The sequence below is a fragment of the Schistocerca piceifrons genome, chromosome 2, assembly GCF_021461385.2.
Source record: "Schistocerca piceifrons isolate TAMUIC-IGC-003096 chromosome 2, iqSchPice1.1, whole genome shotgun sequence".
NCBI lineage: Eukaryota > Metazoa > Arthropoda > Insecta > Orthoptera > Acrididae > Schistocerca > Schistocerca piceifrons.
The window spans coordinates 999,534,830-999,561,925 of NC_060139.1; the positions used below are offsets into that span (position 1 = coordinate 999,534,830).

The 27,096-nt window shown below is 38.2% G+C and overlaps 1 protein-coding gene across 1 annotated transcript in view; it reads left to right on the forward strand.

Annotated features, from left to right (window-relative positions):
- LOC124776048 overlaps positions 1-20,244 on the forward strand; it is a 137,453-nt gene extending 117,209 nt beyond the window's left edge. The window contains exons 10-11 of the mRNA XM_047250888.1: positions 15,387-15,471; positions 19,477-20,244. Coding sequence (XP_047106844.1) covers positions 15,387-15,471; positions 19,477-20,127 — 736 coding nt within the window. The 3' untranslated portion in view covers positions 20,128-20,244. The remainder of the gene's footprint in view (positions 1-15,386; positions 15,472-19,476) is intronic.
- The last annotated feature ends 6,852 nt before the right edge of the window (positions 20,245-27,096 follow it).

Below are 27,096 nucleotides of genomic sequence, written 5' to 3' on the forward strand. Positions count from 1 at the left end.
GCTCCTATAAGAAATTTTTCTGGCACTGCCCAGTGCAATGCTGGCCGATGGATTTGTCATGTATAAAAAGAAACAACTGATTTTTCCTAAGAAATTTTTCTGGCACAGCCCAGTGCAATGCTGGCTGATAGATATGTCATGTATAAAAAGAAACAGCTGATTTTTCATAAGAAATTTTTCTGGCACAGCCCAGTGCAATGCTGGCTGATAGATTTGTCATGTATAAAAAGAAACAACTGATTTTTATTTACAATAATCGGGATGACCATGGATTGGAGAAATTAGTAAATTCTTTAAATTGAGATGAATGATTGTCAAAAGTTAATTTTTATAAGAAAGATTATAATTAAGAGATTTTTTAAAAACATTTACATGGAATTTCATACAACAAAAGTACATATGCGCGAGGCTGCTTTTACCTTATACTACATCGCTCAGGCACCGCCATCGCTCCCCACGACTGGCCCAGCCAACTCCATACACCAGATACGAACAGCTAGCTACTACTTACTCCTACTAACACCCAGTTCCTACTGCAGCCAACACTGCTCTCTGGTCTGAGATTCTCTTACAGCTTACATATCGCAGGCAGCGCGTGAGTAATCCATCGAAATTACATTTGCTCAAGTGCGCTAGCAATAAATCCCTTAGTCATGTACCTCTTACAAAAAAAAAAAAAATTGGCAGCGATGGTGAGTCATTTGGACATGCTATGAGCAACAAATTTTTTTCTATAATCTATTTAGTTTACTAATTCTACAGTCACAGAGTATATACATATACATAACATTATTGATAAATAATGTAAGTACAGAACATATTAAGAAATGAGAGTGCACACGCACTGAGTACAGAACATATTAAGAAATGGCATAGTGTATACGAAATGAGTAGAAAATATATTAACGAAAGACATAAAGTGCACACGAACTGTATAAGTCTTTAACATTTTTACATGAACTAATCACATTAAGAGATGAAATTAAGTGCACACACACTGTATAAATCCTTAACATTTTGTGCAAGAACTGAATACATTAAGAAATGAAATAAAGTGCGCACACACACTGTATAAGTCTTTAGCATATTTAGGAGAACTGATCATATTAACAAATGAAATGAAGACACACACACTGCAAAAGTCTTTAGCATTTTTTACAAGACCTGAATAAAGATGGAAATAAAGTACACACACACAGTAAAAGTCTTTAGCATTTCTACATGAATTAATCATATCAAGGAGTGAAATAAAGTGTACATACACAGTAGAAGTCTTTAGCGTATTTTACATGGCTGATCACATTAAGTGATGAAATAAAGTGCATACGCACTGTATAAGTCTCTAGCATTTTACAAGAACTAGGACAGGAATGGAAGGATAGCATCATGGTTTTAGCACAGTGAGTTGCACATAGCTGCACTAAAAGTCCATATCTTTCTACAGATGCACAACACCAAGTGAGACAATCTGAAGTTCTCTTCCCTGAAGTATTTATCAGTGTAGTCAACACACTGAAATGTTGTATTAATACTGTATGTTACCATTTTGGTAGTACATTAGGTACACCAAACACTAGGACCATAATAATATCTCCATCGTTCAAGGTGGTGGACAGCTTGATATGCCAACACCACATTCTTGTACAATCCATACTCTTACATCAACGTAGAATTCGTGCGAAAACCAAATATTGTGCTCCATGATCATGAGGATGGACATGACATACGGATATAGCAGTAATTGGTGGTAATTAGGTCAGAAGGTGAAGGATACATTAGTGCTTATGCTAGTGATCATTCAGAATTACATTAGTGTATCAACCGATTTGAATAATTATTGGCCCTGATTCGCTATTTACTGAACATTTATGTAGTATGTATGGAGTATTACAGAACATTATTCATAAGTCATCTCATTACAGTAATTATTGGCATAGCATTTATGCATAAGTCACCTCATTACAGTAATCATTGGCATTCATTGGTCAGTTACTAAACATGTATGTAGTATGTATGGAGTATTACAGAACATTATTCACAAGTCATCTCATTATAGTAATCATTGGCATTCATTGGCTATTTACAAAGCATTTATGTAGTATGTATGGAGTATTAAATAACATCATTCATAAATCGTCTTATTACAGTAATTATTGGCATTCATTGGTCAGTTACTAAACATGTATGTAGTATGTATGGAGTATTACAGAACATTATTCATAAGTCATCTCATTACAGTAACCATTGGCATTCGTTGGCTATTTACAAAGCATTTATGAATGGAGTATTACATAAAATCATTCATAAGTCATCTTATTACAGTAATTATTGGCATAGCATTTATGCAGTATTACAAAATATCATTCAGTATTACTCAGAAGTCATCATTCAAAGAGTTAGTCTGTGTAGCATCAAGCTGCTAGTGTTTATATATATCATGCAAGTGACATAAGACATATTTCAAATGTAAGACATTGGAACTAGTATTCAAGGTGTTTAGTCCTATAATACATAGACATAATGGAATCCATACATAAGAGAAATTTGCAATATATTTAGGACTAGAAATATATCTTAAACTGGTAGCATTATTTAGTTATACTGGTAATAGTTGGGATTGGTAATAATTTTTTTTGTGCTAGCAATGCATTGCGTTAGGATCGATAATTGCTGGGGCATGAAAATATTTGCTTTTGACTTATTGCTGGAAATAAGGATTAATAACGTCATTCGTCATGAGTCAGCTGTAGCAAGGTTATTAAACAAGTAGAGTATATGTGATCACATTCATAAAGACAGACACAACTGGGTAAAAAAAAATGCAAGTATTAGAACAGGTTTCATAATTAAGTGCTTATAGCATGCTAACATCATGAAAAGCTTCTCCTGGAAAAAATACAAAATGGATTATTGAGCTGAAAGAAGATATGTATATCATGCTGAAAAGTAGTAAACTTCGAATTAACAGGTAATGAAACGTGTACTCAATGTGTATGTACTCTAGCTGTCTTTCCCAAAACATTCAGTCATTATACTATGCGACATAAGACACACTGTCAAAAGGAACTGCAACAAATACTTAAATAACTACATAGCATTTCTTAACTAACGGAAAATATATAAACTTCATCATTATCATCATACGCAAAGAAAAACTTCATTATTCATATTACCACAACTTCATATAACTACTCATCATTATTTATTATCATCTACAAAAAACGGACACTTCATTATTCATTATTCATATTCATATTACCATATTCTTCATACAACTATTCATCTTCATTTATTATCTTCTGCAAAAAATAGACACTTCATTATTCGTATTACCATTTACTTCATACAACTATTCCTTATCATTCATTATTTCACATAGTATAGAGTTTCTTACTTCTAGCATATTTCATCACTAAAATTAATATGTGTAGTTCTGTCTGACAGCCTGCATCAATCGCCTTGTATTCTGAAAGAAAAATAATTAGTTAGGACTGCTATTATACAGTGTGTATAGCATATTCTTGTTAATGCTTGTTAATTCTGATCCATTTACTCTTCATGACAAGGTATTTCATTTTCTTTCGTTCATTCCAACTGTGAAATTTCCATTTCATAGTAAACCACTGTGGTTGTTGAATTTATTTGTTTTACACGGTATTGCTTTCTGAAAATGATGAATAAGGGTTAATATCTTGCATTTAAATCATATAACCATCAGATGAAAACTTGTTTCTAGTGATATAACTAAGCATACAGCATAGCAAGACAGAAAACGTATTAGGTCAAAAAACATAGACAATTCTCGAGTGCAAAAATTGCACACACAGTATCATAATGTAGTAGCAAAAAATGTAGAATAGTCAAGATATTGAGATATCATAAGGCAAAATGTCAGAGTCAACTGGTGTTTGTTACATCTTAAAGATTTCATAGTTCATACCGAGAAAATTCTACTTTCAATACGAAAACCATCATATATACATAAAAATGGAAAATGTGCACAGTCTGATATATAACGACAAGAAAAGCGACCTGCTAACCTTACCTTGCGGGGCACTTGCCAAGTAATATATATAATTATCATGGCATTACAGTGTGATAAATCATAAAGTATGTTCATTCAATAAAGGGTTTAATATTGGAAATATGGTGATTGCCCTTGCTTTTTCTGGTTCTCAAAGTTTCTACGTGTACTACAGCGGGTGAGGAATGCTGCGAATTCTATGTGGACCTGCGTATAGAAGCTTAAATTTACTGCATCTGCTTTTTCCTCTGTTGGATGAATAATGCGTGTGTACTAATATCTTCTGTCCAATGTGAAAGTCACGGCGTGTACAAACCTGTTTTCGCTGTCTTCTCCGCGCTCTGCGGCACGTTTGATGTTGTTGAGCGCAATGTTAATTCTTTCATGGTGGCGTAGTCGACGAGATGTAGTAAAAGACACTAATTCTGTAATTTTGTTAGGTGGTTCAACATTTTTCAATATAACAGTCGGAGATATCATAGTAGATTCATTTGGTATGGAGTTAATTACATCCTAGAATGAAAGTATGTGTGTATCCCAATCAATATGTCTTTTATGGCAGTATATTCTACATAGTTTACCAATTTCTTTCACCAGTCGCTCATAAGAGTTCGAAGAAGCGTGATACCTGGATATATAGATCGTATAAATGTTTCTATCTCGTAACATAGTGTCCATATCGCAGATCGAAATTGTGGTCCATTGTCGGAAATTACTTTCAATACATGCCCTACATGGAATAAAAAATGTTTTACAAATGCATTCGAAATAGATTTAGCAGTAGCTTTGCGTAACGGAGTGAAGGTAACAAATTTCAAAGTTAAGGATGTAACAAAAACCTCCATTAGTTCTGGGAATCGGACCAAAAATATCTCAATTTAATCGGTACAATCGGATGTACCGGAGAATATGTGAAGTCGTATCTGATTCAGCTTTCAGGCAGATTTTACATGACGCAAAAACTCGTCGAATACGTTTCTCCATGTTGGCAAAAAACAGTTCTGCCTCAGTACAAGAAAACATTTTCTGCCTCCATAATGTGCGTAACTTAAATGAGTATATCAAATTAATTTGTTCACAAGTTCGTCAGGAATACATAATAACCAGTCGTTGCTGTCAGGGTGAGAGCGGCGAAACACAATGTTCTTGCGTACAGTATAAAGGTTTCTAATGGTAACGTTACTCCTATCTTGCCAAAGGTGTTTAATTTCTTTCCATACGTTGTCTTTGCTCTGCTCCTGTGCTATGTCTCGTAATGAGGACGGAATGAAATTTTCGAATGCAACTTGTGGAATATACATGACGTTAAAATTTGCTTGGCAGAAGTTGGTTGCGATGTCTTGCTGATTGTTGCTGAGAGAACAGGATAGTGCGTCTGCTACAGTATTTTGTGTACCGGGAATGTGATCAACTGTAAAATTAAATTCCTGTAAATAAAGTTTCCAGCTGCTTAATCTGTCATGTGTAAACTTAGCGGAAAGTAAAAACTGTATAGCTCTGTGATCTGTGTAAACGGTAGAATGTCTTACATAAAGAAAATGCCTAAATCTGGTAAATGCCCTGTGTAAACGGTAGTATGTCTTCCATAAAGAAAATGCCTAAATCTGTTAAATGCCCATACAACACATAATGTTTCAGGTTCTGTAACAGAGTAATTGCGTTCAGCAGGTGACAGAATACGACTTGCAAAAGCGATGTTTTTAATTACTGTAGTACAGTCTTCTTCAATTTCCTGAAAAATGTGTACGCCTAGAGCTGTGTTAGAACTGTCGGTGGCAATGGAAGAAATTCTGGTAGGATCTGGGTGTGATAAAAGAGGTGCATTCAACAAGGCATGTTTCAAATTAACAAATTGAGACTGTGCTTGGCTATCCCAGGACCAACTAGCGTTTTTACCCGTCAACTGGCATAATCTAGGGGTGTCTAAGGCAGAGTAATGAATAAATTTACGGAAAAAGTTAATTAATCCCAGGAAGCTCCGTAGTTGTTTCTTCTTCGTTGGAACAGTAATGTCATGTAAAGCTTGAAGGTTTTCCGGGTCTGGCGCAATGCCTTCTGCTGAAATTAGATGTCCAAGAAATTTTATAGAAGTTTTACCAAAGTGCGATTTGCTAAGACTAACTGTGTGTCCTTGTGCACGAAAAGTTTGCAACAGTTGTTCAAGAATCAAATTGTGTTCAAACTAGTTAGCTTCTGCAATAAGGATGTCGTCTACATATGTTGTGATTCTATCTTTAAGTTCTGTCGGAAGTATACTTTTCAAACCGCGAATAAATGCTGCTGAAGAAATTGTTAAACCGAACGGTAATTTGCAAAACTGGTATCAGTCACCAAAACAGAGAAATGCTGGGTACTTTCTGCAGTTCGGATGGAGCTGAATTTGCCAAAATCCCGATTTCAAATCTAATGTGGAATACATAGCAGTGCCATGAAATTTCTGTAAAAGTTCTTCTGGTGTCTGTGCGCGATCTGTTTCATTAATAATAATGTCGTTGACATGACGCGAATCAAGTACGAGGCGAAGTGATCCATCCTTTTTCTTAACAATATGGAGGGGGTTTATGTACGGACTAACTGCCGGTTCAATAATTCCTTGGTCAAGTATAGCTTGCAATTCTTTCTTAACTTGTTCTCTGTGAATATATGGAATGGGATAATGTTTGGCTTTAAATGTGTCGTGCTGTTTAACTTTAAATTCATACATGAAACCGGACATAGTACCAGGGACGTTGTCAAAAACTGGAGCCTGCTGTAAAAGAATATTGCGTAGTTCAGTACGTTCGTCATCTGTGTTTTCGTTGCTCTGTTTTACCTTCTTAGAAATCATTTGCATAACGTCATAGTCGACTTCGTCTGATGTATTGTAGTTGTCTAGATACGTATCTGTGAACAATGTGGAATGACAGTCTATGTTACGCGATGTAGAAATGACCTCTGTTCGATTAATTGACTGTTCGTCTGCAGATAAAGGTGCTGAAATTCTAATGCCAGTTGTATTTTTTCATCCTTTAACATTAAATAGGAATTTTGAAAGTCAATAATTGCGTCGTGTTGTACCAAAAAACTCCTAACTAAAATAATGTCAATAAGGGAACAATCCAAAAATTTGAGTGGAACGTATGACCTTATCATTTGATAAGTGTGTCTGTAATTTTACATCTGCTCCTTTACCAGATACTGCTACTTTTACTTTAGTTTTGCCTAATGGTAACGTAGGATAGGTGTTCTCTTTGTTACATTCATTGAAAGTTTCTTCATTTATAACTGACATAGGTTATTCAGAATAGATTACTGCTGAAAATGTGGTTGATCCAATCCTTACTTCAATGACAGGGTGGGAAATGATTTTTTGTATAACTAGTTTTTCATGCAAAAGTGTGTCTCGGATGTCGTCAAAAGTAATAACATTTTCGTGAACAAGATTCTGTGTGTCAAAAGTATTGCTTACGTTGCTGGAAGATGCAACCTGTACTGTATCTAGTCAAATTCCTTCTGACGTGCTTTTATTTGTGGGAAGATGCTGTGGAATTTCGACAATTTGCACTGTTCTGTTATTTCTTCTTGACTTGTTAGGTTCGGGATGATACCGACTGTCTGGTTCATTCATGATAATCTGTTGTTGCGGGTGATTCTGCTGCTGGTAAGACCGACTGTTACTTTGAAAACTGTGCTCATTACTTTTACGTCTGTCATAATAATCATTGCTATACGGCGCATTGCGATAAGAGTTGAAATAATGTGTCTTCTGTACGTAGTGATTTTCTTGTTGCTGTGCGTTACTATTTGGTGAAGCCGACGCTATACGTGTAGGTGGCGAAACATTAAAGCTTGGTTGACCTCACACATTACATTGTTGGTTAGGTATGCTAACCGGCTGGTTTTGTTGCTGTTGTGGGGAAAAGCCTCTGTTGTTGCCAAAATGTGTTTGCTGTTGCTGACAATTTTGATGATACTGATAATTAAAATTTTGTCTGTTATTAAAATTCTGGTGGTTGTCATTCCTGCAGCGTCTATCACCTTTGCAATTGAAATAGAGTGGTTGAACATAATCACTAAATGTTTGCTGGCCTTGGTTGTGATGTGAAAAATTTTTGTTTATGAAAGAATAGTCTGATTGCTGAACTTCCAAAAGCTGTAACAGATGTCAAAATGCCGAAATATTTTCTTTCTGCTGACCTGTTAAAAGTGATACTCATAACGATCGTGGTAATTTAGAAATACATAATTGAATAAGTGCTGATTCAGTGTATGGCTCACATAAGTATTGGTTTTTTTGTACCATGTGTTCAAAAAATTGTTTGACAGTGGGAAAATTTCAATTCTCATAATTCGCTAAGCTAATTAATTGATCCTTGATTCCGCGCTGTGTCGTCTTCGACCAATACGCTGACAAAAAAGCATTCTGAAATTCTTCTACCGAGTAGCATTGTCTCGCGATCGGTCTCATACGAGTTGCCGGTTCGCCTTCCAAAAAACTGTAAATAAATTCAAGTTTATGTGTTACGGGCCAAGTTGGTGGGAAAGCAAAGCTAAATTGTTGTATCCAATCCAAGGGGTGAATCTGTGTTCTGTCATTCAAAAATGCCTTAAATTATCTCACGAATAGAAAGTGCTTATAATCAAAATTATCATCTTTGTATGTCTGAACAGGTTCAGGATTGTATGATAACCTGTTTGTCTGTGACTGTACGGAATCTAAGTCACTTACTGTCTGTAAATTACCTAAATTATACTGGCTGTGTGAGTGTGACAAATGTTCGGAGTGTGGAGTATGCTGCGTCGTGTTAGAGGCTGAAACATTTTTCATCTCTGTCACTTCGTGCTGTAAAGATGACAATTTTCTATGTAATGTATTATTGGACGAACCTATCTCATTGATTGTCTGCTATAAATTTTGGAATTCGGGTGTTTGATTAAACGAAACTGGTGACGTATCGTCTGATTTGGTGTCATTGTTATTTTCGATAACATCAATACGACTGGCCAATTCATCATATTTTTCAGTCAGTGCTTTTACCTGATCATCATTTTTAGTGTCACAAGCATTAATTTGTTTTTGCATTTTACGTGTGGTTTTGTCCAATTTCTTAACGTCTGCTTTAATGGCATCGGTATCCTGTATTAATTCTAATTGTTCAAGTCTGCTGGTCACTGTCTGAAAGTCTACTGTGTGTGTGTCTGTTTTTGTTTTAAGATCAGAGATTTCATCATGTGATTTGGTGTTCAACTGTTTGATAGTATTGATTTCGTCTGATACTGTAGCAATGTTGTTGTCTTCGTATGATTTTGCTTCCGTAAACAATTTACGCTTTTCTTCCTGTCTCTGTGCACCAATAGCTTCCATGACTTGTTTCTTTACTTTTTTCTGTTACTGTATGAGTTTACGGTAACGCGTTTCACTATTTTGAAGGTGGTGATTAAAACGTTCGTCAATTTGGTTGTTTTCTTGTTCAGATTTCTTGTCGACTTTCACATCCAATGTGCGTGAAAGTTCTGCTGACATTAATTTAAACCCGTCGCGTAACTATGTTGCGTTTTCAGAACATTGTTTAGCGACTGCACTAATTTCATCTTTAAGTAATTTCGTTGTGGCTGCATGTGTATTACTTAATTCTTGTGCAACAGATCTGATTTCTTCCCTACTGTTCCTAGCGCAAGCCTTAATTTCCTCACATAATTGTTCTTTAGTATCATGACATTGCACGGCAATGGCTGTAATCTGTTCTCTGAGTTGTTTGTTCTGTTTATTAAGGTTGACGTGTTTTCCATTCAACTGTATCAGATTTCCATTAAGTTGTTTATCGATTCATTAAGTTGTTTGAAATTGTTCTCTTGTTTTTCATTCGACTGTTTGTGATTTTCATTAAGTTGTTCGTTCGATTCATTAAGGTTGTCTTGTTATTCATTAAGTTGTTTGTTCGATTCATTAAGTTGTTTGAAATTTTCATTAAGTTGTAGCAATACTGCCATAACTTGATCCATGCCAAAATTAGCGACTCTATTTTCTGTGCTGTGTTATGGTGTATCTGCATATGTCACGTTTTATGTAAGGATTTGCTCATTGTCCGATTCACAAAAAGGTTTACCAATCGGATGTGCACTGATGGTCACTATATCGGAATCAAATAAATCTGACATATTTCGAGTACATTATTCACCTTTGTTAGAAACATTTGTCTGTTCACTGTGTAAATTTTGCAAATCAGGTGTGTCAAATGGCCCGCATTCATTGTAACAGAACATGCCGTGTCATCAATTGTCGTTAAATTAAGTGTGGACATGATTGAATTTGTTTGTTCATCATCTGAAATAAAATCATTACTGGTGGTCGGCACACACTGATTATCTGTAATTGGAGGATTATCATTATGACACTGAGTGCCACTAGTATTATCGGTCAAATTATTCAGTTCGGCTTTTTCACTCATTGCGCATCGCGATGTACTGTTAGCAGTTTTTCGTGGCATTTTCACAAGTCAAAGATAAGCACAAAATCAAACAAAGCAAAAATGGACCAAATACAATAACAACAAAGAGCAATAAATTGCCGATGATTTGTGAAAGAAATAGTAACAAATTAGTAAATGCGTTGCACCAGATGCAAACTACATTTAACATTAAGTAAATAAGAGCAGATATATAACTGACTACTTCTCAGAAATTCACAAAAATACAATCCTGGCAGGGTCGCCAAGTGTAACCTCCCAAGTGTTAAAAATATATAATAACCTCCAAACAGTAAAAAAATGTATGTATATTGCATTCACATTTAGCGTAACCTCCCAATAAAAAAATGTGACTCATATATAACCTTAACTGTGAATTTAAACTGATAAATTTTGGACATCAACAGTGCTGCGTCATGGCCCTGAAAATTCATTCTGAATAAATTGAAAGTTCTTACCTCAATAAAGTCGCCAGATAACGCATATATATCTGCTCCTATAAGAAATTTTAATAACTTTAATAATTTTAATAATGCTGGCCGATAGATTTTTCATGTATAAAAAGAAACAACTGATTTTTCTTTACAATAATTGGGATGACCATGGCTTGGAGAAATTAGGAAATTCTTTAAATTGAGATGAATGATTGTCAAAAGTTAATTTTTATAAGAAAGATTATAATTAAGAGATTTTTTAAAAACATTTACATGGAACTTTATATGACAAAAGTACAAATGCGCGAGGCTGTTTTTACCTTATTCTACAGCACTCAGGCACTGCCATTGCTCCCCACGACCGGCCCAGCCAACTCCATATGTAAGTAGGCTGTTTAGGTTTTTATGTTGGTAACGCCACATAGAGCTCTGTATGAAAATCACTGGCTGTGCTGTGTGCAGTCTGTGACTGGTTGGCATTGTTGGAATTTGCCATTGTAGTGTTGGGCAGTTGGATGTGAACAGCGCATAGCATTGCACAGTTGGAGGTGAGCTGCCAGCAGTGGTGGATATGGGGAGTGAGATGGCGGAGTTTTGAGAGCGGATGATCTGGACGTGTGTCCATCAGAGACAGTAAATTTGTAATACTGGATATCATGAATTGTTATATGATGAATTTTTAACATTATTAAGATAAATACATTGTTTGTTCTCTATCAAAATCTTTCATTTGCTAACTATGCCTATCAGTAGTTGGTGCCTTCAGTAGTTAGAGTCTTTTATTCAGCTGGCAGTATTGGCGCTCGCTGTATTGCAGTAATTCGAGTACCGAAGATTTTTGTTAGGTAAGTGATTCATGAAAGGTATAGGTTACTGTTAGTCATGGCCATTCTTTTGTAGGGATTATTGAAAGTCAGATTTCGTTGCGCTAAAAATATTGTTTGTCAGTTTAGTGTTGATCTGAATAAGTAAAGAGAGAACTGTCTGAGTATGTACAGTTTTGCTCAGATGTTTGCAAATCATATAACGTAAGAGGTTTATTAGCACAGTAACTCATTAATTTTTCTAAGGGGATGTTTCACATACACCAGACACGACTGCTAGCTACTACTTACTCTTACTAACAGCCAGTTCCTACTGCAGCCAACACTGCTCTCTGGTCTAAGATTCTCTTATAGCTTACATATCGCAGGCAGCGCGTGAGCAATCCATCGAAATTACATCTGCTCCGGTGCGCTAGCAATAAATTCCTTAGTCATGGACCTCTTACAAAATTACTTGTATTTTGTGCTTATGTAAATAGGTGTTTTATTGACATCCACCGAGAATGACATGTTGTGTTCTGTTTACTTGAAACTCTTCAGTCGAATCACACAGTTGATATGATACTCCGTACTCTAGCATTTTGCTCTTTAAACGGCATTGAGGAACCGTATCGAGTGCCTTACGTAAGCCAAGGAACACGGAATTTATCTGGGTACCGGTATCTACCGTCTTCTGGATCTCGCAGACGAACACAGCCACCTGCATTTTACACGGTAGATGTATTCAGAACCCTTGTTGATTTCGGCAGCGGAGATTTTCGGTCTCTACAAATGTCATAACATGCGAGCATAAAACATGTTCCAAGCTTTTACAACTGATTGCCGTCAGAGATATACGACTGTAGTTGACGTGATTGCGCGATGAACTTTCTCGACAACGGGAATGACGTGCTCTTTTCAAATAATTACTATTAAAAACAGTCTTGACCACAATTTATTTAACAAGGTGACCGGTTTCGACCACTACTGTGGTCATCTTCAGACCATTGAGTAGGAACCTCTTTGTTGGAGAATCACCAACAAAGAGGTTCCTACTCAATGGTCTGAAGATGACCACAGTAGTGGTCGAAACCGGTCACCCTGTTAAATAAATTGTGGTCAAGACTGTTTTTAATAGTAATTATTTATAAGACATTGATCACTGCTGTTCCCATAATGCATTCAAAAGTAATTCTTTTCAAATAATCAGGTACACTTCGCTCCTGCATTGCTGTTAGAAGGAGAGCAAGTTCTTTCGCGTATTCTATGTAGAATCACTTTGGTATCCCATCAGGTCCAGTGTTGGGCGATTTCAGTTGCTTTTCTATCCCATGTCCACTTATTTCGATATCACCCACTCTGTCGTTCATTCGACGAATTGAAGGAGGTGCTACAGTGCGATCTTCCTCTGTGAAACATATCCATCTAAAGCGCATTGTACGAAGGCGTGGTGAAAAGTAATGTCTCCGTGAAAACACTTAAAGCTTTTTAAATGGTTCAAATCGCTGTGACCACTATGGGACTTAACTTCTGAGGTCATCAGTCCCCTAGAACTTCTTAAGCCTAACTAATCTATGGACATCACACACATCCATGCCCGAGGCAGGATTCGAACCTGCGACCGTAGGGATCGCGCGGTTCCAGACTGTAGCGTCTAGAACCGCTCGGCCACTCCGTCCGGCTTTTTAAATGAAACAAACGTTATTAACACACTACATCTTCACTCTACATGTCTACATATTTATTTCTCATTTCAAGAGCCTGCAGTTGGAGAAATGTTATGTGAAGTAGTGAAGTGCATTAAGTTTCTCCAAGTACAAAATTGTTAAGGCTTTCGTGGCCACTTGTTGACAAACTGCCTATTGGCTTCTGTTTCCGGTTCTTCGGCCGACGCTCATCTGATGATTTTACTGGCGTTTCACCAGCGTGAGTGGCTGGCACTGCCAAAGCTTCACCCTCCATTGCCTGCAATGGAGGGTGAAGCTTTGACAATGCCTGCCACTCGTGCTGGCGAAACGCCAGTAAAATCATCAGATGAACGTCGGCCGATGAACACGAGACAAAGCCAATAGGCAACTTCTCCAAGTAGTTCCAATCCCGACAGCAACAGCCGAAAAGTCATTTAGCGTCCTTAGATGCCTGAAGTCGTATCTCCGATCAACAATGGGACAGAAGCAATTGAACAACTTGGCTGTTCTTCATTCCAACCGAGATGTTTTGGATGAACTGGATATCCGACCAGTCATCAACGACCTCATATTCAGTAATCTAGTCAGACGGTCGACATTTGCACCTTTCTAAAGACACTCTGGCCCTAATAATGGCATTTAGAGCAATATTTAAAAACTTTATAAAATAGAGAATACATAGTTTCGAAATATTAGTACTAGTTTAATACTGTAATACTATATTACTATAGTACCGTATTAGTTATTCTGAAATACCCTCTATTTACATACTTTTTGACTGAAAGTATTAGGCATACTGTAGTAACTTTATTAACTGTATTAAAGCATTAACTTTGAGATATTGCTTTTATTTAACGAACCATGAGCCTTATTCAAAGTAAGCTTAAATTAGCTATTTCACTTACTAATCGAAGAGCTATTACTGTGCGACAGCAATATTTTATGTTTTATTCTTATAATAATAGTTTAGGATTTATTTAAATATAATTTTAGTCTTTTCAGAGCTACACATTCACTGCTCTGTAATAGTCTATTAGCATGGTTATTACTGTAAATAAGATTAGCTTTTTACGAAAATACCGTGCGTGTTTATGTTTTGTTTCTTTTTTCAAAGCCAAAATATGAGACAGGCTTGTCGAGTTTCCCGGAGTGTCGAGTTATCGAGAGTTACGTCTTCTGGGTTCCAATGTCGTTCATATGCCTTTAAAATGCTAAAAAAACTTTAAAGCTCATTGTTTCTCATCTAAAATTTAGAAAATTTCCCGAGGCAGGACCCTCAATATGCCCCCCCCCCAATACTTTTTATAAGTCCCCCCCCCCCTGTGTGGAAACGGCTGCTCCATGTGTTGACGAACTCTCTGAATTATAAACTCGGTTACAGTATGCTTTTTCTCATGTACCGACATGGTTATGTTACACACTGCAATGTTGCAACGTGCAATTTTGAGCCCTCTAACAGTAGAGTGCTGCAAATATGTGGGCATTAAGAATAAAGACGTGGAATGTTAATAACATTTGTTTTACCTAAATCGCTTTAAATGTTTTGACATAAACTATTCTGAGTAATTACATTTCAGCACGTCATATTCAACTTTCTCTATTGACATTCAGCGTTGTTACGGGTCGAGATGGAAGTTTCGTGCTGGCCGCTCAGGTAATCTGTTTCTTGTCGTTCTTGCTAAGCAGAAAGTTCTTCTTGCGTTTCATTATATTAATAGTTACAGCTATATTCATTGATACTGTAACGGCATTGTGATTAGTGACTGTCTGTTTTACGCTGAGTCGAAAAGTTCGGGTCCTTTTGTTGCCATCACATCAAAGAACTAAGATCTTCTCCACTCTCGTATTGACAACCTACTACCTTCCATCGCTCCACTTATTGTTAGCTTACGTATCAGCGGAGGCAGTTACGTCGCTGTGCAGTTTCTGTGAAGCAGGACGCCGTAATTGCGCTCTGGTGAGTGTCGGCGATGCGGATGTTGGTCTGCTAGAGGTATAAAAGCTCACCAGCACCTCGCAGTAGCATCAGTCATTGCTCGCTCTCAGCAGAACACACAAGCAGCAATGAGGATCCTGGTGAGTACTGACAGTAAATACGTGCCACAATAGAGAGCACAGTTTATGGTCTATTGCAGATAGGAATGGATACCGAATGAACTGATTGTGCGAACTAATGCCTTTGTGTTTCTAGGTATGTGACTAAAATTCGTTAGAAACTACGCGAACGGACGAGTAATCTTGCTGTGTAACTAACATTTCTGTAACCTTTATGTAATTTGACACTACAACAGATACGAGCATTTTAAATATAAATCTCTACTTTTCTTGATAACATTTAAAAAGTCTTACGAACAACAGAAGAATGATATGAAAGTGATATTTTACTACTTAAGCAGTTGCGAAATGTGCAAAATGTGATATTAACGGCAATTTAGTTTCACCTAGTCCACGCCCAAATGTACGATATTTACCTGGTATTGTAATTCTTAATTCCGTATAGTTCAAGACAAATTATGCGAAAAGATACTGTAGAAATATTATTTATCATCATAAGACGGCGATAAAAGAACGCCATCGTTTCAAACACCGTCGTTTGTTAAATCCAATCTAGGAAAATGCAGCTGTAAGTCGGTACACAAAAAGTAACTTCTGTAAACTCTATAGCAAACTAATCGAAAATTACAATCCACATGTATGAAAGTTTTATTAGTTCAGATGTCTTACTTTCAGACAAAATCTGTTATAATCGTACTACATAGGCTTCCACGAGTAGTATTTACTTCAGTTAAAACTTCTGAGCTGTTAGGTAGAGGCCAATACATAACATTTTTGCCTGACGTTTCGTCTTAGACTTTGAGGGACGCCCTCAGTGGAAAAAAGGCAACTACCTTTTCCTTCTAAAGACGTCTCCAGCAATGAGAGACGAGACGTCAGAGAATAGTTTTATATGTCGACCAAAGCGGCAGTTTTAACCGATGGAGGGTGGACCATCTGAAGAACTATACATTGGGTAAAAATAGTGTGTAATAAAGTTCGTAAGCTCAAAGGGGGGCATCAAATGATGCACGTGACCCCCAGCCCCCACCCTCTTGAGTGGGGTGTGGGGCAACTTTTAAATCTTAAATGGGAACCACCATTTTTTATTGCAGATTCCGATTCTCCATAAAGAAGTAATCAAGTTTTATCTGAAACGTTATTTTAAACCATTGACAGATGGCGCTGTAATCGAGAAAATTAAAATTGGGGAAGAACCCCGATTTATTTAGAATGATCCGAGAAGGACGCATCAAATCGATACAAAATGTGCACCAATTCTTTCATTACGTCGAATTAAGCTATATTTTTTAAAAAATGTATGCTACCCACAACAGTTTTTCGATAGAGGGAGGCGGAATGGTATCAAAATATCGTTAGGGAACTCTTCACAGTTGCATAACTCACCTGACTGTGGCGTTACCGTGGCCAAAATGCGAACTATGGCTTAGTATAAAAGCCAGTGCAATATGATCAGACGTCACTTCACTTTCAGATTGTGAACCGTAAACATCAACCGACGAAAGTGAATTATTCTTTAGCAAAACATGGCTCACTAACCTCCTACAGAGATTGTCGATATGATGTTAATTTTGGGTGAATGCCATAACAATTACGCTGCAGCTGCGCAATTGTATGCGGATCGTTTCCCAAACAGACGATATCCGAGCAGAAACATTATTCGACATCGAACTCAACGAGTTTGAAATGGAGACATGTACCGTCCACCTCGTCATCGCGAATACAACGAAAATGACGCTCGTACCCTTACCGTTCTCGCCTATGTTCAACTGGATCCCTAAATGAGTAGTCGTACGATTCATAGACAAACTGGAATATCTATATCAACTGTTTTGATGATTTTGAAGCACATAAATATCATGTGTATCGTATCACACTGACACAGGCGTTGATATGCAGATATGCAGATATGCAGATACCGGTGCATTTCTGCCAATGGGCCTTGGAAATGATGAGAGGTGACAATGATTTTTTTAGATCGTTATGTTCACCGATGAAGCCACATTCAAAAACAATTACGAATTAAATCGTCATGATTGTCATTATTGATCCCTTGTCAATCCACACTGGCACAGACCCGTTGACAATCAACACAAATGGTCGTTAATGGTCTGGCGTGGAATTTTAAACGGTTGCTTGATAGGGCCGTATTTTTTTTTTTGACCGAAATGTTATTCGAGAATCTTATTTACAACTTCTCTACGATGATTTGTTGGAGCTAATGGAAGATGCTGATTTAGAAACTAGGCAACGAATGTGGTTCCAACAGGACAGAGCAGCTCCCCATGATGCTAAAAATGTGCGAAACGTCTTAAATTTACGGTACCCTGGTCGGTGGATAGGACGCAGCGGACCAATTCAGTAGCCTCCAAGTTCTCTTGATTTTTTCTTGTGGGGTTATTTAAAAATATTGTTTATGAAAGACAGCCGACAATCAGAAACGATATGGAGCAACGCATTCGAAGAGCGTGTGCAGCCATACCACGCGATGTGCTGTTCAAAACTGTGGACAACTTTCGCAGACGATTGACTTTATGCATTGAAGCAAATGGGGATAGTTTTGAACAATTTCTACGTGGCTAATTTCATTAATTAAGCACCCCAAATTGTGAGAGGCAAGAGGACTCACACTATTGAAGCACTCCATGGGAACATCATTCTACTACGTCCATGTCATTGTTCCTGGGTAACGCTAAAAGTAAGATACAGTACAGTTTGTACAAAAATAGCTTAATTTTGCGTAACGAAGGAATTCGTGCACGTTTTTTATCGATTTGATGCGTCTTTCTCGGATAATTGTAAATACATCAGAGTTCTTCCTCAATTTTAATTGTTCCTGATTTCAGCGACATCTGTCAATGGCTTAAAAACATGTTTCAGACAAAACTTGATTACTTTTTTTATGGAGAATCCAACTCTGCAATAACAAATGGGTGTTTCCATTTAAGATTTAGAAGTTGCCCCCGCCCCACCCAAGGGGGCGGGGGCTGGAGGTCACGTGTAGTATCATTTGATGTCCCCCTTTGAGATTACGAACTTACCTTACCTACTATTTTTACCCGATGTATAGTTTTCGAGTTGTCATCCGAAACTTCTGATGAACAAGGTGCGATCGGTCGCCAAAATGAAAACCAAAGCGAAAATCAAAAATGTTTTATTCGCGACAGTTAGTCATATATTCCAGCTATCTTCATAAATAATCACCTCTCCGACTTAGGCATTTTTCGCGGTGTTGTACAAACTTTCCAGAACCCTCGTCACAGAAAGCAGCCGTCTGTGATCTCGCCAATTCTCTACGCTGGTCTGCCTTTCAATGTCTGTGCCAAAATGTTGTCTTGGTAGCCAGCGGTTAGTGATCACTTCGCGCTCTGAACCGAAAAGAGTGACGGAAAGCGAGCCGGCCGGAGTGGCCATGCGGTTCTGGACGCTACAGTCTGGAGCCGAGCTGCCGCTACGGTCACAGGTTCGAATCCTGCCTCGGGCATGGATGTGTGTGATGTCCTTAGGTTAGTTAGGTTTAGTTCTAATTTCTAGGCGACTGGTGACCTCAGAAGTCGCATGGTGCTCAGAGCCAGTTGAACCATTTTGAACGGAAAGCGACCGACAGGTACGCTAAAGACACTGCCCAACACATCTGTGCAAAGTTCCATCAGATTTTCACAGTAGTTTTCATTTCGTGCCTAGTCGGACCTTACTTTCTGAATACGTCTCGTATGTACATTCCTCTAGGCTCCACTGCAATACACATCTGTTAGGATATGCGCCATGGTTTCTACGTTTTGTGTCTGATTTTTATAGTTTCATTGGAAATTTAACTGCATACATTGTGTCTCATCGAGTAACAGTTGTCTTTTTGCAACAGAAACACCTGCTGTGAGGGAAACAGTAAACACGTAACAGTCAGAGTACTTTGTATAGAAAAATGAGAACACTTCTGGAGTGCATAATCATAAAACATTACAAATTTGTGTTCACAGCTCTATTACCTGTCTGATAGTTTGATTACAAACGTTTGATTCTCAACAGGTGTGCGTGTATATGTGCGGTCTGGCCCTGTCTGTCCTAGCTGAGGAGGAGCAGCCGGTGAAAGAGAAGCGAGGACTCTCCGGTTCACTGGGTGGCTATAGTGGCGGCTATGGTCTTGGAGGTGGCTACAGTGGTGGCTACGGAGGCGGCTATGGTGGAGGCTATGGAGGTGGCTATGGAGGAAGCTACGCTGGCGGAGTCGGAGGCGGCCTTGCAGGTGGCATTGGGGCTGGCATCGGAGGGGGAGAACCACAGATTACTGTCAACAGAATCCCCGTCCGGGTCCCAGTCCCTGTGGAGAGAATCGTTCGAGTGCCTGTGAAGGTGCCATTCACAGTAACTGTGGACCGGCCAGTACCTGTGCAGGTGCCTCAGCCGTACCCTGTCCCTGTAGACAACCCTGTGCCCGTCCCTGTCAAGGTCCCCACCCCAGTGTCCGTCCCAGTGCCTCAGCCCTACGTCGTTAAGCGTCCAGTGCCCTACGTCGTCAGTGCTGGCCACGGCGGTATCGCAGGAGGCCTCAGCGGTGGTCTCGGAGGAGGCCTCGGTGGAAAATTCGGCGGAGGCTACAGTGGCAGCTTGGCTGGAGGGTACAGCGGAGCTGCCAGTGGCTTTGGAGGACTTGGGGGCTATGGAAAATACGGCCACTGAATTCTGGAGCCAAACCCAACAACTTGACCCATACATGCCACCAGTATCCATAGTAATGGAATGTAAAAACCTTAAAAAATAAATTTTTCACAATAAAAATTTTCCACATTTGCTTTATTTTCCCGAAAGTACACCTTCATATCCTATCAAAAAAGTGAAGCAAAGTAAGTTATGTAATCATTCTACCTCATATTCACTGCTTTAGACAACATCAGTTTCATCACTTGATGTACCAAAATATTTGTCGTCGGAAAAAGTAACGTACTTTTCATGTTTTTGTTGCTTCAAAGTATACAAATGTAGCTTATCTTTATTTGGTGTGGATGACACAAAAATCAATCGAATGAACTGAAATCCTTTCAGGAAACCAGGACGACTCATGTAAAGTAACCCTCTCGGTGTTGTGGAAGCAAGACTTGGACTGATGCTACGTACTTCTTTTCAGTTTTAGGGTTGGAACATCTCGTTTTGCTGATAGTATATTTACTTTATAGCCGAGTGGAGACTCATTACTTGTTGTTTATGAAAGTTATAGAACTGTTGTTTATGGTCACGAGCAGCAGACATCACAGCAGCTAAGAAGCAGCACCATCACACACATACACATCCACGCCATTGTAAGACTCGAAGCTAATACTCTGTGACCTCTGAAAGCACACCAGCATAGTTAACTGGAGTACCTGTTAGCCAAAGTATTCTAAGTCAGTGTCATTCTATCTGTAGCGCTTCATAGTTCCCATACAACATTCATTCATGAGAATAAAACCTTCAAGAGGTTCCAGTATGAGATACCTGATATGAATAATTATAAGTATACCGTATATGGTTTTTTTTTATTTTTTCCGTGTTTACAAGCACCAACAAAATCATACACTTCCTGTATAATTAGGAAATCTTTGGAACAAATGTTCATGTTCCATACCATAAAATCTACATTTAGAATCGGAATAATAATAATAATATAAACAGTTTGTTCAAAATTGCTTCCCAATTTGAGAATTACATGTTCCATGGGCCACTTTCACGTTAAACAGTAATGTCATGGAACAAGTTAGTTCACAGAGTATTAAAGCAATTAGTACTGAAACACGGGTGTTTTCTGACCATTTACAGATGAGTTCAAATAACAGAAAACATATTTAATTAAAAACAACAGTTTGTAACACTGGCTAATAAATGAACTATGACGTCAGAAAATACGTTCCATTTTACTAGCAGGAATCATAGAGGGTAACATAGAAAGTGGAATATATTCCGCAAATAACTGCAGACATTTGGTGTAAGTGCTGCTCTGACATGATGCTGGCACAGGAAAGGGGGTTGTGGCGTGCTGCATCACATCATACGGAATACTAAAGACGAAAGGAAAAGAAGCTAGTTTCTAAGTAAAAATTCTTCGGTATAGAATGAATTGCTCAGAGGAATCCACTTAAGCTTCTTTCAAATTTAGTTTTTCTGCGATGTGGGCAGCGAAACTGCACTGTGGATAAAACTATGATGAAACTAGGAGATTGGTCTGTAATAAAATAAGCCTGATAGTGGATATTGGATCACATGATCACGGGGTACAGGTGCAGAGGTGTCTAGGTGAAGAAAACGGGCTGCTATTACTGAGGTTGCGCCAAATATTTACCACAAGTTCATGGTGCTGTAACAGTGCACTGGATGTTAGACTCATCGTCATCGAACCCTGCTTCTGCATACAGCTTGACGACGGCATCATTTTCTTCTGATACCACAGTGGACAACATCTATACGATTCCTATTGTTATGCGGCAGTACTTTGCATCCATTAACACAAACTTAACGTGAACTTAGTCAATAATTTGTAACCAAAGTTGCAGTTTAAGTCACTTGGACAGACTATCTTTAAAGTATGTCCGTCAGCTTTATGGGTCGGAGAGAGGAGGGAAAGGAGAGGCAGGGCTTAGAGCTGTCGGCTCAGAGACTGCGAAATTGAAGGTCTACTGCTGGGCTTACCCTGCACAGCGTTCGTAATGACGCCTTTGTCCATGCACTCTCTGTTCAAAAGGATCTAGACACCTATTATTGAACATATCTCTTCGTCTTTATGATGACTTGAATTCTGCTAGCGATATTTTCTTAATATGATTTCCATAGGAGGTCAAATGTATTCGGTACATCGATTCCAAGTATATAGCGCAGATGCTGATGGTACTAGTCGCTTTTAATCATAGTCCTCGTGTTGGCCATTTTTAAAGCTTATTTTCACTACGAACAGTTTGACTGAATCGTAAGGTCATATCAGTTCACCCTCTTATTTCCTGTTTTAATTTTTTCGCTGTTATTGTTATGTGAAGTGCCACGATTATGTGAGCTCTTTGTACATTCTAATACTATACAAGTCATCTCTATAACTTTGTCTGTTATGTTACGGTTTGTTGGACATTATGACATGTAGTCAGATTTCAGAAGCGTGTGTATTTCCCAGTGCATTGTTTTTATACGAATATTCTTTGTCTCAGCCAACAGCTGATGGACTTCACAGAGTAAGCTCTTCCTCGCACGCTACCAAAAGACTTAACAATGTTAATTTCGTACATTTGTCTTCGAGGGGCTTGAAAGGGTGCAGTGATTGAAAAGGGAGTGAGACAGGATTGTAGCCTATCCTCAGCGTTATTCAATCTGTATATTGAGCAATCAGTAAAGGAAACAATACAAAAATTGGGAGTAGGAATTAAAATCCATAGAGAAGAAATATTTGAGGTTTGCCGACGACAGAGACAGCAAAGGACCTGGAAGAGCAGCTGAAAGGAATGGACAGTGTCTTGAAAGGAGGATATAAGATGAACATCAACAAAATCAAAACGAAGATAACAGAATGTAGTCGAATTAAATTAGGTGATGCTGAGGGAATTAGATTAGGAAATGAGACACTTAAAGTAGTAGATGAGTTTTGCTACTTGGGGAGCAAAATAACTGATGATGGTCGAAGTAGAGAGGATATAAAATGTAGACTGGCAATGGCAAGGAAAGCGTTTCTGAAGAAGAGAAATTTGTTAACATCGAGTATAGATTTAAGTGTCAGGAAGTCGTTTCTGAAAGTATTTGTATGGAGTGTAGCCGTGTATGGAAGTGAAACATGGACGATAAATAGTTTAGATAAGAAGAGAACAGAAGCCTTCGAAATGTGGTGCTACAGAAGAATGCTGAAGATTAGATGGGTAGATCACATAACTTATGAGGAGGCACTGAATAGAATTGGGGAGAAGAGGAATTTGTGGCACAACTCAACTAGAAGAAGTGATCGGCTGGTGGGACATATTCTGAGGCATCAAGTGAGCATCAATTTGGGTACTGGAGGACAGTGCGGAGGGTAAAAATCGTGGAGGAAGACCTAGAGATGAATACACTAAGCAGATTCAGAAGGATGTGTGTTGCAGTAGTTACTTAGAGATGAAGAAGCTTGCACAGGATAGAGTATCGTAGAGAGCTGGATCAAACCAGTAATAACAACACATGTTTGCCTTTGCTACAACACTGATTATGTTTGATCATACATATATTCTTTACGATGTAAATTTATGTACGAATATTATGTATGATTTGTAATTGTTACATTCCTTAAATGCGGTATTCACTGATATCGAAGAGGCCATTACACTTAGCGCCAGCTAGTTTGGAGCATACGCACCGCACTCCTTAGAATTACGTGTAAGACAATTAATTTATACGTCAAAAAAAGATACAAGAACACTGTCTAGTTGATATTGCATGATGTTCACAATGCAAAATACCTTTGTAATGCCAAAATATGATGTATCTCAAGCACCACGTGTAAGTTCCACCTAATGGTCTCCGTTTATCACGGCGCTCGTGAGTGCAGCCAAATCATTTTGTACCTGAATTCCATGATATTTAGGCCGATAAAATACTGTGTATCTATATTAGACCCATTCTGCTGCTTTTTATTCATAAAACATGACGTCATGCTTTTCGGTAACAGTTAAGTTTCATTCGCTTTTCATGATGCTCTTATTATTTTGGATGTTATGTTTTTCATTGATACCCACTTCATTGTATATCCTTTGAAAATTGCTTAACATCGAAACCCTTAATGTGTACTACAGCCAGTAAAATACTGTGGTGAACACAAACTATTTCATTAAGGTGCAAATACGAATGAAAAGAAAATATATTTCATGAATGTAGCAATGAACTAGTACTTTCTAGTACAATTTTATGAATCGATACCGGAACCTACAGTGAAAAAATTAATCAAAGAAGTGATATAAACGTACTAACAAAACGATATTACCATAAGAACCCTGCCATTTAAAAGAAAAGAAGCTTTATGTGACATTCCCGCTCCCAATGACATCAGTAGACTAAAGGAAAATGTAAAAAATCAATAGACTTCATTCACGTACCTACAGCAAATATAGAATTGCTCACTTTGTATTTAACTCTAGCGAGTATTTACATTCTGTTCATATACTGCACCAGACCGCGTCAAGTTATGCTTCCCAAGACCTACATATGTTTCAGTTTGTAACATTTGTAAAGAATATCTCATCCCAATTTAACTAAATATCTTCATGAGACACTAAATCAAATATCTTCGTGGGATACCTCTCGACGGTTAATACCTCATAAAGTACGTAACCACTACGTTTTTAGTTTGAAGGACCATTATATTCGTTGCTGCTGTACTGATCACGAAACTGCTAAAATCGTGTCTTTCATCACCACATAAATTTCATGTTACTTGGTTAAAACACCGCCAGTGATCTAATAATTACACTTAGGTATATGACTTGCTTTTCGTGGGGCTGAGTAGTGCAAAAGCTGCTGCTTCCTCAAACTACTGAGGTGGCATTGCAGCATTTCCTCGCATGTTTCCAGCTTGAATTATGTCGTCTTGCACATTTAGTTACGTTCATATTTACTGTACTGCATCATGTTATCTAACTCATTATTCAAATTACACTAATAATCACACTGTAAAAAGAAATTAATTGCTAAATTACGCAGATATCAGGCAACACGCTCTGGCTATTGCTCGATATTTACTATCGTTTTCTTTTCACTCGATATTTTAAAATGTATTGTAGATGATTATGCTGTGATCTGGCCATCAGTGAACAACAGAGTTCATAGTGTCTCAAGACTGTTTAAATAAATTCCAATGGAGTGTTTTAATTTCCATAAGATCATTATAATAAGTATCTGAATTAAGTAAGAGAGACGATATACTACAAGTACATCCATGCAAACCTCTACAGGTTTTGGACGTCGTAAATCTTCTTCTGCGTATTTAGCCTTAGGAGATCCCTAATTATAGAAAGTCAGTGGTTCATTATATTCACAATGCTTTTCAGTCACATATTGATTGCTACAGACATTATTAATCTCTTCTAAACATATTTTTCTCCTGTGTCACAGTTACTGCAAGTATACACCTAAGTCTGCTGCTAAGCATTACCACATATACTTTATATGTGACATTTATCAAGCGTTTTCCTCTACCATTATCACAGTTACATCCGTTTTTAAAAGCCGAAGCAGCTGACGGATAATAGTTTGCTGGGAGGTCTACTGATAAAGAGTAGGAATTAGTGAATATACCATAAGCTTTGTTTTTCAGGTGTCCACCACATTTGCTTTACAGCTTTTCAATTGAGCTATTACTGTTTACAAATTATTACAATCTTCTTTCATTGAAAGAAATGTTTCATAGATTCATATTTTCTTCCTTTTATAATGTTGGATCGAAAGACCTATAGGTTCTATGTGCCTCTCTCTTGTTTCAAGTTAAAGCGAGCCTTTCTTCACCTTCGTTTACACGATTTAGAGGCCTTGATTTGGTCCGTCCTGCATATATTCTTGTGTTTCTTTTTCTCGAGACGTTACCGACGACAGGAAAGCAGGAAGTTAGCTTCATTATTGGTGTAGTGACCGTGTGGCCGGCATAATAACGCCGGGAACGGCGCTGTTAGGCAAATGGCTCGATTAGGATGCGGCGTGGGTCCTATACGGACTCAGCGCCCTAAGTGTTCCATAGCCTCGAAACGCAGTAGCAGCGTACACCCAACTGAGCGTCAATGGGCGTGTTGTGAACTGCTGGCCGTTCTGGGTTTAAACCCTGCGCGATGCCGGACATTTATTTATTATTATGTTAATTCAGTACGGCACGTCAGCTAACCACAAAAAGTGACTTATCAATACAAATGCAAAGGGTTATACAATGATACACGAGTCCAATATTTATCAGACTTTGTGAAGATGTTCCTCACGTAATGTGTATGAAATGATTAAACTGTCATTCCATTCAGGACTGATGACCATTATACACGGTGTTACAGAGGCACGAATACATTGTTGCATTCATTGTGGCATGTAAGCAGACAGCCTCAGATCGTCAATCTGAGGTATTTCTTGCCACTCCTGAAACCCTCTGCGTATTAGTTCGTGAAGACTGCTGCCTTGAGGCTGACTTGAAAGTATATACCACTTCCCATCATATCCTAGGCATGCAAACTGGACGACCGATCAAGTCAATCGAGGTTCCTTGAGTCCTTAATGTATTTATTATGTGAACTCCCGCGTGATGTCACGCATTATCCTGCTGAAATATGTTACTTGGTACTATGTTCATGAAGGGCGCGACAACATGTTGTACCACTCTCGTTCTTCAATATTTACCTAACAAATTCTGTTATCATATCCTCTAGTACTCCACACCATGGTTCCAGAAGTTACAGAGATAAGGGTCTACAGAATTAGTGCTTCATTGACTTTTCACCAGATCCTCTACGAACTTCTTGGCGTCTGGCCGTCACCATAAACAGAAGTGAAAACCAGCAAGTGCCACTCAGAATCCCAGTGGACTCTGGCTGTACACCAGGCATGTCTCTGTTGTCAGCGGTAAATGGCGCTTGGCAACAAGAGGTAAACCAGCTTCCAGCAATCGGTTCCCGACTTTTCGTGGTAAAACCGTGCCGGTAA